General features: G+C 43.6%; 1 protein-coding gene across 6 annotated transcripts in view; it reads left to right on the forward strand.

Annotated features, from left to right (window-relative positions):
• The window catches only part of FHIP1A (FHF complex subunit HOOK interacting protein 1A), a 92,770-nt gene extending 84,272 nt beyond the window's left edge, over positions 1 to 8,498 (forward strand). For 5 of the 6 annotated variants that reach the window (XM_033061024.1, XM_033061028.1, XM_033061025.2 and 2 more), the window contains 3 exons: positions 127 to 305; positions 589 to 727; positions 4,753 to 8,498. In XM_033061024.1, coding sequence (XP_032916915.1) covers positions 127 to 305; positions 589 to 727; positions 4,753 to 5,003 — 569 coding nt within the window. In that variant the 3' untranslated portion in view covers positions 5,004 to 8,498. Of the gene's footprint in view, positions 1 to 126; positions 306 to 588; positions 728 to 2,780; positions 3,070 to 4,752 lie in introns of those variants that run through there. The other variant, XM_033061029.2, reaches the window with a different exon arrangement.
• Positions 8,499 to 15,525: the final 7,027 nt, after the last annotated feature.

Genomic DNA, 15,525 nt, shown 5'->3' on the forward strand with positions numbered 1-15,525 from the left:
AGTGTGTGGGAGGGCTAACTTGCTTGGTTATGATCATCAAAATTCCCTTTAAATGCCTTTTTCCTGTATCTTAGGGTTTTTCTTCTGTGAAAACAAAAGCATTGATTCCTTCTTATTTTCTTACAGGACCATTCATCAGCGTAGTATTGTCGAAGCTGGAGAACATGCTGGAGAATTCCTTGCATGTAAATTTGCTGCTTATTGGGATTATTACTCAGCTGGCAAGTTATCCACAGCCGCTTCTTCGCTCCTTTCTGCTCAACACCAACATGGTATTTCAACCTAGTGTGCGCTCACTCTATCAGGTATTTGCCACAGGTGTTAGCCATGCCTATTGGAGCAGTGTCTTTGGTGTCTCCTTAAACCTTATATAAACTCCTTTGAGTTTCATATGTATCTTTCCTACCTGTCTTGAGAGCTTCTTACCTCATTTCCATTTTTTAATTACATTTGTGCGAAGAACTGGAAACTCTGTTTGACCATAGATTTTTTCAGAACTCAATGCACGTAGAGAAAGCCTAAATATTCAGTCTGTGACTGCAGTGGGAGCAAAGGAGAAAGAAATTATTGTTACTGTTGTTTTGGCAGGTGCTGGCATCTGTGAAAAATAAGATCGAACATTTTGCTTCCATTGAAAAAGACTTTCCAAGTCTTCTCCTGGAGGCCCAACAGTACTTGCTCTTTCGTGTGGACATGTCTGATGCTGCAGAAGAATTGCTCACCAAAGGTAAATGATGATCACACTCAGAGGAGGGCTGGGTAGAATGACTTACCAGTTACCCTTGTCCTTTTCTCCAGATGATTAAAAGGGTGTGGTGTGTTGTGAATGTCATTTGCCATCTGTATCCTTCTGACTTTGCAGTGATGATGCTCAGTAGACCACAGTGTATGTTTATCTAGTTGGATGTTCTGTGCTGTTTAGAAATTTTTATTGATATATAGAGCATCTGTTTAAAGGAGTAACAAAATCAGTTCTTGACTTGCTGTCAGTAAACAAATTCACTTTCAAAGTATAAGGTGAGGTGGCATACGTGAATGATTTAATTTTATTTTTAGCCTGTCCTTTAGCTAGTCATTGGTTCTTTTTTGATAAATATTAGAGAGGACAGAAGTCCAGGATTAATTGTTTTCTGCAACAATTGAGTAAGGCTTGGTATTGTGGTTTGGGCTATGACTGAAGGAGATGAGATGCTGAAAGTTTTCTGGCTAGTATCTTTCTTGTATGACAAAAAAAGCAAAGCAAACAGAAAAAAAACAAAAGGTGTGTGTCTAAGAGCAGTGGGGAGTTAGACAGGTAGCATCCCACCATCCAGCTTTGCAAGGGACTCTGTAACATCTGCTGCCTCTCAAGCACAGTGCACACTGCATCTGTCTTTACAGTTACCTGTACTTATTTGTACCACTGTGGGGCAAGCTAGTAAAAATAAACAAAATGAAGTCTTAGCTGCCAAATAAGCGCCATCCAGACAGGCAGACAATAGGTAGAGCCGAAGCCCTGCCCTGAAGATGTTCTTGTTCTCAGCTTGCTGCTGAGAGGGCAGTGTTGGATTCAGGCTTCTCTTAAAAGCCAACTTGCCACACAATGAGAATGTGTCAAATTTGGTGAGTCATGAAGAGCTGACCCTGCAAGAGGGTTTAAGAGAGGCTGCATTTACAGGTGTCTGCTTACTCATCTTTTGGAGTCATTAATAATCACCCACTCTGTCCACATTTCTGTGAAGATGTTGATGCTTTTCTTGGATTTCCAGAGGTGTGGAAATCAGGACTCTTTATGTGCCATTGTAATTGTCTTTTCATTTTCAAGGCTTTGAAGAATAATCTACCTAGTTTGTAGTCAACATAGTATGTGTTTCTAAGGTTTGCAGTACATCTAGTCTGTGAAACTATCATCTTGCTAAGTCTTCTTCCCAAAGAATTGGTCTGTGGAAGGTGGCTGCTCTAAAAAAAACTGTGTACTGCACATGTCGGTAGTATTTTGGGCTCTGCATTTTAGTGCCACAGAATAGAAAGCCTCACAGTTAGGTGGCGTTGTAGCTAACATGTGGGAGATCAGATTAGGAGGCAATATTCAGAACAGCTTTTTTTTTTCCTCAGGTGCTAGCAATAAGATCTTTTATATAATGCATTCCCAATGACATTTTTTTATACTTCTTGTTTTACGTCAGTTGTCTTCTGTGGGCTTCAGGATTTGCCAGGTTGACTCATGCTGATCATTATTTAGGAATTTGAAACAAGGCTGCTTAGTCACCCTGTTAGTACACTTTCTTCTGTATAGTGCCAACTCCTGCAAAGAGGGCATCTCTTGACAAATAAGAGAGGAGTAAGTAAATGTCTGGATAACTGCAGACTTGGTTCCCTACAGGTCTAGTGATGCAAGTCATCAAACCGTAATCCTGAGAAAGAGTTGGCTCAGTAACCCATTAACCAGTAGCTCATTATATTATATTGAAGTGCAAGGTAGGAACTGCTGCAATAATGGTAAATGAAAAATAAAAACCCCAAAAAACAAACAACCAATCAAAACCAAACAACAGATTAGGAACTCCCCATGGATTTCTTTGCATTAGCTTGAATACCCCCTCTGACTTCAGACATATTGGTTGCTCTCTGAGGGATTTTTTCCCCTGGAACATAAGCAGTGAATACACCCCAGTGTTCCCTGGGGGTCTGAGCATAGCCAACCTCCTACAGAATTCACATATGGAAATCTGAAGCCAGAGTTTGTGGGGAAGGCAAATGTAAAACCAAAACATTATAGAGCATTTTCTCTCTTTTTACAGGGTTGGTCTCTGAAGGTGTTTGAACAGAAATGGTTTGTTCTTTTGTACTTGCAGCAGTGTGTTGTTTCTTCCACAGCAACCTGGGGCTCTGGTTACACATCTAGAGTTGTCACAATGTAGTTTCATGTGCAAGTTGCCTCTCTCTGTATGTTGGTAACAGTCTTCAGAGTCCTTATTTGCTCAATTTTCAATTGCATGACTCAGATTTCATCCTGACCTTAGAGAGATGTTAACAATCCTTATCAAAATAAAAACAACAAATCTCTAGTTCCTATATCAGCTTTCTGTGCTTTTCTGGTATTTTGGGGTGGTTTTTTCCAAACAAGCAGTTGAAGCTAAACCAAAATTATTTTTAGAAATGTATCAGTTTTAATTATTTTCAAAAGGAAGAGTATAAACAAAAGCAAAGCTGTGGCAGTATACTAGCATTCTAGTTATATTGTGTAAACTGTTTTAAAAACTTAAAATATTAATTATGAAACATTTTGACATTAGAAAATCTGAAAAAAATCTTCAGGGGAAGCTTAAAACTTTATCTTTTCATTGTAATCTATAATTCAATTTGTTTTTTCCTCTCACAGTCAGATTTTCCCACATAATAGAAATTTCTGTACTCTGTCTCTAGTAGGTAGAAATTTGGAGAATAACAACATAAATGATTGATAAGTCTGGAGTTGGAAAGGTGTTTTAAACTCAAGAAAAGTATGACTCTGTTAAATGATTGAGATTAATTATTTTTTTCCAAGTGTTTGGAAGAGTAGAGTAATTTCACAGTGCCTAGGGTGAAGTACAGTCAAGGAACAAAAGTGCAGAGCTGTTGAACAGAGGGATTGCTGTGCAACATTGAATGAGGCCTTCATCTACAGCTCCACCTGTTGCTACTTGGAGGGGTTTCAGAGCAAGGCTATGATCACTTGAGACTGTTACTTGAACATAAACTGTTTGCACTGTAAGGGAGCCCCTTCTGAAGGCAGCAATGCAGTGTTGGGCTTATCTGCAGTATGTGAGTTAACATAACAGCCCTTTTATTTCTTTGTAATGATTTACTTATACATCTCAGGAGAACATCCCACTTATAAATCAGACAGGATTTTCTCTGTCTTCACTATTGGCCTTGATACCTTGTTGCAGTGAATTCCATCCTGTAGCAGTGAGTTCTACAGGTTAATTTTTCTTTGTAGAGTGTTTATTTCCATCAGCATTAAATTTTGTTACCTCTTTAGTTTCACTACATTAATTAAAGGGCAGTTCTGCTTCATGGTGAAATAAGGAGTAATTGATTGAAATTTAAGTGCTGCTGTCACTGTAATTCCATGCATTTGAGCTCTGATCCTCTGAACTCTGGCAGCAGAGACCATATAGCAGAACACACAGTGGCTTTCACTTGCTCTCTTCTTAATGGTTAGTTGCTTTCCAGGGAGGTAAGTGTAGTTAGTGGGGCCTGTAGCTGCAGAAAAATCCAATTTTAATTTTTTTTTTCCCTTAGTTTCTCACTTGCTTCAAACTTATGTGGTGATGTGATAGCTTGGCCTTGAACCCATTGACATGGTGATTCACAGGGAGAGGATAAAGAGCAGTGAAATAAAAACAACAGTTTGATGGGGGGAGTGATAGAGCATAGTATTGTTGAAATGGAGCCAACCATGCTGGCTCTAGATGGGTAGATATTATCTGCTGTCTCAGAAGGTAAATCAATATTATTCTTTTCCTTTACTCCTCCTCACATATTTCTCTCATCAAAGCTGGAACTGACTGATATATAACCGGGTAAGGTAGGTAATAAAAAATGCAATAGAACCAGGCCACATAGAACTTTAAAATGCTGGATTGGTGGAGTATCTCCCTGCACTATCTGGGTACTGCAAATTACAACTCTGAACACAATCCTTATAAACCAGGCTTGGACACTGTACAAATACTCTGTGTGCTTAATATACAGTCTTTTTTCCTCTCCCTCTTCTCCTGTCTTTAGGTAATGTCCAACACAGCAGCAACACAGGGAAAGGAAAGAATCTTCCTGAAGCTTACCCGGCTGTACTGCAGCCTTTCCTGGGACAGAAAGGAAATAAAGGCCTGGCTCATCCCAGCCTTCCTGTGCACGTGAGGAACGCTGTGCTTGCAGCTGCCCTTTTCCCAGAGTTCCTGAAGGAGCTGGCAGCTCTAGCCCAGGAACATTCCATTTTATGTTACAAAATATTGGGGGATTTTGAAGATTATTATTAGTGGCTTTTTAAAATGTGTTTTTAAAAAGTTTTTGGAGTTTAAACAGATTTTTAATTCAAAGCTGCTTTCAAAAGAAGTTTGTACTTCAATATTTCCTGAAAATACTTGATTTGGAGGGGGAAGAAGGAAGCAAAATATTTTTCCAGTTAGGCCTCATAATTTCCCTCTGTGCTTACATAACTTATTTGAGATTTCTGATACTGCTCATACTGCAACTTCCTTCTTCATCCCTTCCTCTTTACAGAGCCACCCTTCTTCAGTGTCACTAATTCGTGTTGAATTTCTACAAGAGACACTTGTTGGCTGGCTAAGAGACACAAACACATTAGCTTTTTCTGTTCCAGAAATACTCTTCTGAATAACTTGTTAGGAGACAAGTTTGCTTGAAGAAACATTGCCCCATGGGAAAAGTTCACATTATAAAGAGACATGCAAAATCTGCACAAAACCCCTTTATGTGAGGGGCTGTGCTTCTTGATGTCATTGTCCTCTTTTACTCTTCCATTCCTTCATCGTAAAGCGGGGTTCTTGCCAATCCATGTCCAAAACCCCCTTTTTAACTACTGTCTCAAATTTTCTGAATTCAAGTGGTCTTACGTGTAGTGAACCCATGAGTAGCTGAAAACAGGTGCTGGGCCCTGCACATACCATTTTGCCTTATGTTGCAGACAGATCTGCAGCTATCAGCAGCTGGGCTTTGAAGTCCAATGAAGTGCATAAGTGGATGTGGATTGCAGACTGCCTGGAATTTTCCTTGCAGTTGCTCAGCATTCCTTGATAACTCTTGAATTGCTACCTAAGCCCACGAACATGCCTTATTTAGTAAGATTTGCACAAAGTACAAAGCAAAATGTTTCTATGCAGGCTGTTATTCGTGTCTAGTTTATTTGTATGCTTGTTATAATAAGCTAAAGAAAGATACTCAGTATCTGTAGTGCTAAATGGACAGCAGGCTTGTCTTTGTCTGTTTTGTATTAAACAAAAAAATTTGCTTGCTCATGAAAAGTGTACTGGTTTATTGTTAATTTCTTTTGATTAAGAGGAAGTTAAGTACTGTTTGTTTCCTTTAAATTTATGTGTTGACTTTTCCTAAGATTGTACTTCTGGGATGGTGAGGAGAGGACCAGGCTATTCACCAGCTGCAGTAAAGGAAGGAGTAATGGGGAAAGCTGTCTGCTGGTGACTAACTGCTTGAGAAAATTCTCTTGTGTGAGTAATGGGCTTCACCACTGCATTTTGTCTTATCTTAGCTGCATAATTGTGCTTCCAGTGTGTTCTAGTTCTCTACATAAAGAGGGACCTAATTCAAGAAAGACATGAACCCTTTTGTCCAGGATACAAGCTAACAGTGACTCCAAAATATGTGAAGAAACCAAAATCAGAAGTAACACTTGCATACATTAGTTCTCATGTTCATTGTAATTCCATAATGTGGAATTCCAGTTAATTACATCCGATTTTGAAACACACTTTCTCCGAGATTTCAAGGAAAAAAACAGTTTCAAAAGAAAAAACCAAAGACATTCCAGAAGAGTCTAATTAATTATAGGTCAGATTCCTCTGGAATGTGCAGTGCATTTCAAACTCTTAAATCCTTTAAATAGTTCTGAAAAGTTCTGCCTTTAATTTTCAAGGTATAGATTAAAGTTACTGCATTCATTCCCAAAAAACATCCTGAAGTCTACCTCCAACAAAATCACCACCAGAACTTCTCTGGGTCCATCTTTACTTGTTTGCTGCACAGTCTTTACTTCCATGATGGCTGGGAGTCCTGTTGCCTCCTAGCTGACTTTCTCTGTTTTGCTTTCTTTTGTGACTTTAGTTTTTCAGGTGTCACTGTGTCACCATTCTGTAAATCACCTACTGACCTCCACATGGCCCTCTTTCACTTCACCAGCTTTTTCAGAAGCTGAAACCAAAGCTGTAGCATTTTTCCCTAAGTATTAGTTATCCAGGTTGAAGAGAGCTCTTTCATTTTCAGTTCCCCCCATCCCTGCATAGTTGTAAATGGATAATGAGATTGATGGATTTCTTTTTTAAAAAAATAAAATAAAATAAACTTGTCATTGGACACTGTGGGTCCTTTCCCCACTCCCCCATTTCTGCTGCCTTCCATGATGTACTCACAGGCTTGGCCTGAGGGGCTTCAGTGGATATGTGTTGGAAGTGATTTAGCATTATGGTTGTAGGGTCAGTGCTTGCTTCTCCTTCTCACCTCTTCTGCAAGAATTGTATGTGAGCAAAAAGCAAGTTTGATCAGCTGACTTATAGTGGTTCAGAAATAAGTGCTAAAATACAGAAGCAATCTAATAATTTTTTGAGGACTTTTTAAAAAGTAACTAGAAAGATTATTTCACCTTTTTAAAAATAAATAAAAAAAAATAAAGAATGCTTCAGACCAGCTCTCAAGGGAGTAAATTACTAACTGAAAACTCCCTTATTTGTTTGTATTCTAAACTGAGAATTTGCTGGGTAGAAGGGTTTTCTTTTGAGATTGTTAATTTTAACTGGTGTTTTCAACATTTCAACAAATGTACAAAATCACTGCAGTTTGATCCCAGCAGGTCTGTTAAGCTACATGAGGATTTTAAAATGTGGACTACTCATAAAAGCATCTGTAAATTTGAGGAAGGAGAGGATTTTCTTCTGTAGTTTTAATAGAGCTTATGTTCTACATCCAGTAGGATAAAGTCAGCCAATCTGGAGTTGTGTGGAGGGCTTCTTGCTGAAAGGTCAGAGCTGTGTTTGTGCACAGTGTCCCCTCACAAACTGGAAATGTCTGTCATCTCCCTGAAAAGAAGAGGTGGACGAGTGCAGTGACCCTGGCTTAGTATGTTAAAATGCAGATCATACGTGTTCCTTTGCATTGCTTATTTTCTGAGTGGGATCAGACTTGCAGCTGTGCCTCAGATGTGATAGCAATATAATGTCTGGCAGCTAGCACAAGAAACTATTGGTGGGAATTGCTTCTTCCTGTCTTCAAAATGCAGAACCTGTGATTTAGCTTGAAAATGTTGATTTTTTGAGATTAATCATGTCTGTGTGCATAAGCTCTTCAGCCAAATGCTTCTCTAATAAGCCTCTTCTCTCCAGGTAGATATTGTGTAATCCTGTCTCTCACCAGATACATCCTTTCCAAAAAAAAACCCTGTACCTGTGGTCCAAGCAGTGGTCCTGTCTGTAGGTCCCTGGAACAGCCTTAAGCTGCTCTTTCCAAGAACAAGGAAGTGCTTTGTGATCTGATTTTCCCCACATTCAGGTGGGTGTGTGACTGAAGCAGTCCCTCTTTAGTACATTGGCTCAGTATTAGTTCCAAATGAAGTGCCTTGGCAGTTCTATTCCAAAGACTTCAGGTGGTGGCTCAGAGATACCAAAGTGAATTTCCAGTCTCCTACTACGTTTCAAACTGTGAATGCCACATTTCCAATTATATGGCTTTGGGGTGTGTTTTTAAGCTATTCTGCTATAGCAAGGAATCTTTCCAGCATTTTCAATGTGCTTTTTTGTGTGTGTATTTTTGGTTTGGTTTTTGTTTATTTTGCTTTTGCAACCTACTTATAAAGTGAGCACTTTGTCTTCAAAAATTTGTAGTCATTCTCTTTTACCTTTGGCCATTTTTTGGTGCTTTCTGGGTTAGTCTCAGTAAACATGCACAAGGTTTGTACTAATTGGGCCTGAGAGCCCCCTTAATTTCAAAATTATAATAATTTGGAGGGAGGGGGTTTAGATTCTGCATTTCAAAGAGAGGCTTTCAAAGGCAGGAACCTTTCTTAGCAGACACCTGTCCTCCAAACCAGGACAATAGTCCTTTCTGCCCTTAGGCCATCCAACATCTCTGCCTACTGCTGAGAATGCTCCCACTGACCTTTCACACAGGCCTGACTGGAATAGTGAAATTGAGATCTACTGTCTGTTCTGTTCAGAAGCAGGATTTATTTGAGTTCAGTTCACATTGTTTAAGTCTACTATTCAGCTTTTGCCCTCTTCTAAAAGTAAATATGCATATGTATCTCTATGATTATATACAAACATAAGGCATTTGCATTTATTATGTGTATATAGTATAGATACAGAAGTTTACCTTTATCAACACTATAAATTATTTCCCTTTAAAGCAACCATTGTACTGTTACACAATGATTATAAAATTGCCACACAAGAGAAGTAAGTAAGATTCAGAGCACAGCAAAATCAAGAGAGTACTTACACACTTTGCTGCTGCAGAAGAAATTTCTTTTTTTCTAGCAGGTTCAAAAGGTCAGTCAGGAGAAAAGAAATGACTGGGCTAGGAAAAAAGTGGGCAGAAGTTACCTCAGATAATGAAGTGGTATAATGTATCTGTGCTACTGCTGCTTGCCTAAAGATCACACAGTTCAGTGTGACAAGCTATTTTTCTTCATGTTCAGTACTAATGGCCTAACTATGCCTTAACATCATCACACTCTTTAGACTGACTGCTACTCTTAACTACCTGATCCTCTTCTGTGCTATGTATTAGTCTAACTTCATTCAGCAGGACAGACCCAAGCCCTATGCAAGACTGCTGATAGTTACAAACTTCACACGTAGCAGCTAAAGCAGCCATGATCAATGGAGTGACATGGTACCAGTCATGAGAAAAGGATCACATTGTCTCCCTAATGTAGCAATGAATGGTGTTTGCCAGAGATTGCCTGAGTTTGGTCGAATGTTCCCAAGTGTGTCTCCATGTTCTGGACTGTGTTTGTATGTTCCCAAGAGTGCCGGAGTACTCCTGCTTGAGTGTTTCCGGCTGTGCTCAGCAAAACCTTGAACAGCCTTGAATTACAAACACGAAAGAGTGAGACTCCAGAGAAGTGGATATTGATGTAAAGCTCTCCTGACTCTATTCTTTGCGTGAGATGTTACCAAGAAGATTTCCGTTTCAATTCAGTCGACCCAAGAAGAAGAACCCAGGGCTTTGAGTGAATATGCATCACATGGAGGGGTTTGGGCAAAAGCAAAACCTTGGAGCATTTCACAGCCACCAGAGTCTTTGCTGTGCGAAAAGTAGAAGACCATTCGCCTCTTGGGAGAAGGAAAGCGCACTGGGATATCATATCCAAAGAACGAAGCAACAGAGCACCAGGCTGGTGTGCACAGTGTACTGGCTGTAAATGGCAAATGGTAGGGGGCAGTTCCACGCAAGTTAGCTCTGCTGCTTTCTATTCCTCTTTCAGCCTTCTGGGAAGACTGCACCTGCAGTTGGATGTTGAGATGCTGAGAACACATTCGTAGATGCCCTGGAGAAAGAGACAGTGCCTTGGAGTGTTCGATAGGTAGGCAGAACAAAAGGTGCTGCCCAACCATGGTATTTAGCTTCACCGCATCTCAACATGACTACATGAGAAAAAGACTGTGTGTTGTGCGAGCTTTCTCCTCCCCTTTAGGTACGCTGCAGGGTTTTTATCTGGGCAGGGCCCAAAGTGTCCTTGTTGCTCAGCAAAAAGTGGCAGGAGACAGGTACTCGCTGGATTAGTGGATAACCTCGCTGCATAATGAAGGATGTGTAGGCGTAAGTCTATTCTGCGAGATATAGCTGACAAGTTTTCCTTTTCAGTTCAGTCGACAAGACAGGCAGAACAGATGGTTATGTAACTCTTTGTGGGAAATGCATCACCCGGAGGGGTCTCGGTAGAAGCAAATCTTCATTGGACTTCATTTCAGTGTTTACTGCTGTAGAAGGAGAAGAGGATTTGCAATCTTTTGCAAACTCGGACACACTCGACAACACTCAAATACAGTCGGGCACACTCAACAACGCTCACAGACATTTGGGAACACTCGGGTACACTCAAATACACTCAGGAAGATTTGACCAAACTCTGGCATTCGCACGCATACTCGCACAGATGGTGGCAAGATAAATACATCGGGATCTTTCCACAATACCCACATACATCTGGGAACACGTGGGCACGATCACAAAATCTTGAGAAGACTCCGACACACTCAGGCACACCTGCCAACACTCACATTCATTCGCGAACCTTCGGGAACACTCACACACACTCTGGCACACTTAAATACTCTCGGGCACAGTCAACAACACTCAAATACACTCGTGCATGCTTGACAATGCATGTATTCGGGAACATTCAGGCACATTTGGGAACATGCGGGCACGCTCGCACACTCACGACGCACTTGATAACACTTGGATGCATTCAGTAACACTTGGGCACTCTCGCACTCTCTCCAACACACTCAGACACAGCCAGGCAAAATCCAACACACGCGGGCACACTCTACCAAACTCTGGCATTCTAAGGCACACACGCATTCACACAACATTGAGTGTTGTTGAGAGTGCCCACTGAATTTGAGTGTACTCCAATGTGTGTGTGTTTGAGTGTATTTGAGTGTGTCCGAGTGTGTGTGTTGTTGACTGTGCTCAAGTGTATTAGAGTGTGCCTGAGTGTGCCCAAGTGTGCCTGAGCATTCTGAAATTGTGAGCATTGTGGAGCTTGTCAATGTGTGCGCAAGTGAATGGGAATGCGTGTGAGTGTGCCCAAGTGTGCCTGAATATACCTGTATATATTTGAGTGTTGCAAGTGTTCCCGAGTTTACTTGAGTGTGCTCGCATGTGTGTGAGTGTGCTCGAGAGTTCCAGAGTTTAGGCAAGTGTTCCTGAGTGTGTCTGATTTTCCTCGAGTGTTTGTGAGTGTGTCCAAGTGTGGTGGAGTGTTTCTGAATGTTTGTGAGTGTTTTCGAGTGTGCCTAAATTCGTGTTGAGGGTTGTCGAGGGTGTCCGATTTTGTCCGAGTGTGCTCAGGAGTTTCTGACATTGGACAAGTGTGGCCGAGTGTGCCTGATATTGCCTGAGGGTTTCTGAGTGTGTTCGAGTGTGTCCGTGTGTGTTCAAGTATTTCTGAGTGTGCCCGGATGTTCCCACTTGTTGTGTGAATGTTGTCGAGTCTAGACAACACATGCTTTACATTTGTGGAATCTTGGTTTTGACTCACATTTAAGGACCAGTCGTTTTTCTTTTGCAACCTACACATTTCTGGCAGGTCGCCGCTCTCTGTGCATGATGCTTGTCAGCTCGAAGTACCACACTAGAGCTTCAAAGTACCGAAGATCTAGGGAAACGTCTCAGACAGCTAAATGGGCAGGAACAAAGTCATGTTCCTCATGTCTGCAACCCATGGCCCAAATGTTGTGTTGTTTTGCGTGCCTGGGACACAGAGTGACCAATCCGGAGAGCACTTCTCTCTCCCGTCATGTTTTGCTGAACTAGAGCTGCAAGAACAGTTTTGTGCTCTGCAGAAGAGAAATGATAAAGTATACTAGAAGTAAAGAAGTAGCTGTACACGACACAGAAAATGTCTGTCTAGAATGTGTGCTGAATAGCGGCAAAGCTTTGCATGGCATTGCAGTGCTTCCATGTCCTCCCCAATCGCAAATGGCAAAGTATGAAACCGCAGAGAAACAGGCTTGGGTATGAAGCTGTCGTGATGCTGTTCCATGCGTGAGAGGTTACCGAGATGATTTCCCTTTCAATTGAGACAACTAAAAGCTAGGGACACATTAGGGAACACTTGGGCTAACTGGGAAATGCTCGGTCACGCACGCACACACAGGGGTACACTCAAATTCAGTGAGCACTCTTGACAACACTCAGTGTGTCTGAGTGTGTTCGAGTGTGCCCAAATGTATTTGAGTGTTCCCAAGTGTGTGTTTTTGCCAAAGATTGCCCAAGTTTGGTCGAATGTTCCCAAGTGTGTCTCCGTGTTCCAGACTGTGTCTGTATGTTCCCAAGACTGCCAGAGTACTCCTTCTGGAGTGTTTCCGGCTGTGCCCAACAAAGCCTTGAACGACCTTGAATTACAATCAGCAAAGAGTGAGACTGCAGAGAAATGGGTCTCAGCACAAAACTCTCCTGACTCTATTCTTCGTGTGAGATGTTACCAAGATTTCCTTTTCAATTCAGTCGACCTGAGAAGAAGAACCCAGGGCTATGTAGCTCTTCGAGCGAATATGCATCATGCGGAGGGATTTGGGCAGAAGCAAAACTTGGGAGCATTTCACAGCCACTAGAGTCTTTGCTTTGTGAAAAGCAGAAGACCGTTCGCCTCTTGGGAGAAGGAAAGCGCACTGGGATTTCATATCCAAAGAACGGAGCAGCAGAGCACCAGGCTGGTGTGCGCAGTGTACTGGTTGTAAGTGGCAAATGGTAGGGGCAGTTCCACGCAAGTTAGCTCTGCTGCTTTCTATTCCTCTTTCAGCCTTCTGGGAAGACTGGACCTGCGGTTGGACGTTGAGATGCTGAGAACACATTCGTAGGTGCCCTGGAGAAAGAGAAGACACAGTGCCTTGGAGTGTTCGATAGGCAGGCAAAGCAAAAGGTGCTGCCCAGCTGTGGCATTCAGCTTCGTCGTGTCTCAACATGACTACATGAGAAAAAGACTGTGTGTTGTGCGAGCTTTCTCCTCCCCTTTAGGTACGCTGCAGGGTTTTTATCTGGGCAGGGCCCAAAGTGTCCTTGTTGCTCAGCAAAAAGTGGCAGGAGACAGGTACTCACTGGATTAGTGGATAACCTCACTGCATAATGAAGGATGCGTAGGTGTAGGTCTATTCTGTTCTATTCTATTGCTGCCCCCTGATGGACACATCTGGGTACTGTGCCCCCACTCATTCCAGGCTGTGCTGTCCCCTGCTGGACACAACCTGCTACTGAGCTCCACCTCCCAGGGCAGTGTTGCTCCCTGGTGGACACAACCAAGAACTGTGCCCCTCCTTCTGCTCCCTGGGAAGTGCAGCCCCCTGGTGGACATAATCCAGTATTGCGCCCCAATTCTCTGTACGTGCTGCATCCTGGGGGACAAAACCTGGTACTGCAGCCCAACATCCCATGGTCGTGCTGGCCCCTAGTGGACACCACTAGGTACTGTGCACCCCCTTCCCCTCCAGGGTAGTGCTGCCCCCTAGTGGACACAAACCAGTACTGCAGCTTTACATCCCCAAGCAGTGGTGCCTCCTGGACGACACAACTGACACTGCAACCCTACACCAGCCGGGCATTGCTGCCGCCTGGTGGACACAACCGTTACTGCGACCCAATGGGCATTGCTGCCTTCAGGTGGATCAAACCGAGTACTGCGCCCCCACTCATTCCTGGTCAGTGCTGCCCCCTAGTGGACACAACTGCTTCTTTGCAACAATGGGCATTGATACACTATGGTGGACTTAACCCCGTACTGCATCCCTTGCATTCCAGGGTTGTGCTGTCCAACACTAGACAGAATCAGTACTGCAGCCCACCCTCTCTCTTGAAAGTGCTGCTCACTAGTGGCCACAACCCAGTACTGCACACACCCATTTCCCCAATAGTACTGACCCCTGGTGGACACTACCGGTGCTACATGCCCTTTGGCAGAGCTTCTCCCTGGTGGAAACAACCCGGTACTGCAGCGAAACATCCCCCAGCCATGCTACCTTCTGGTGGACACAATTCGGTCCTGCACCTTCCTCATTCCCGGGCAGTGCTACCCTCTCATGGAAACAACTGTTGACTGTGCCCCCCCTTTCCCAGACCTGAGCACTGTTGCCCCTTCAGGGACACCACCTGATACTGCAGCCTCCCATTGCTAGGCAGTGCTGCCCCCTCCTGGACACAACCTGGTGTTGCAGTCCCCCAACTCCCTAGGTGGTTCTACCACCTTCTGAAGGCAACCGGTACTGCGACAGCTGGACAGTTCTGCTTCCTGGTGGACACAACCCGGTACTGTGACCCAATGGACTTTGCTGCCCTTCAGGGGACCCAACCGGTAGTGGGCATCTGCCTCTAGGACGGTGCTGCACCTTGGTTTACACAGTCTGGCATTTCAGTTTCTCAGCACCCGGGCACCTGCGCCCTTATGGGACCTTCTGCCCCCATCTGGACACAGCGGCTACTGCAACCCTCCATCTGTCTAGGCAGTGCTCCACCCTGGTGGTGGGAACCCAGTACTGCAGACCCCCATCCCCCGGTAGAACTGCTCCCTGGTGGACATAGCACTATACTATGCCCCACCCACTGCCAAGCACTGCTGGCCCCCTCCTGGACACAACCCAGTACTTTAGCCTCCCATCCCCTGCCAGTGCTGCCCCCAGGTAGACACAAATGGTACTGCAACCCTTCACATGCTGGGCAGTGCTACCCCCTCGTGGACACAACGCGGTGCTGCAACCCACTCTCAGTAGTTCTGCCCCCTTGTCGACACAGCATGGTAATGCAGCAAACCCCGTCCTGTTCAGCAGCCCTGCCTCCTTGTGGACAAACCCTGCAATCTGTTCCACCCCCCCCCCCCCGAGCAGTTCTACTCTTTTGCAGATGCAACACAGTACTGCGACAGACAACATAGCTACCTCTTGAGCAGTGAAACCTTCTTCTTGACACCACCTAGTAGTGCATCCCACTGCACCCCCCCCCCACCCCAGAAGTACTTCCCCCATGTGGAAATGGCCAGGCACTGCAGCCCACCCCTGGGCAGTGCTGCCACCTAGTGGACACAGATTGGTA

Source organism: Catharus ustulatus, chromosome 5 (assembly GCF_009819885.2).
Source record: "Catharus ustulatus isolate bCatUst1 chromosome 5, bCatUst1.pri.v2, whole genome shotgun sequence".
Lineage (NCBI taxonomy): Eukaryota > Metazoa > Chordata > Aves > Passeriformes > Turdidae > Catharus > Catharus ustulatus.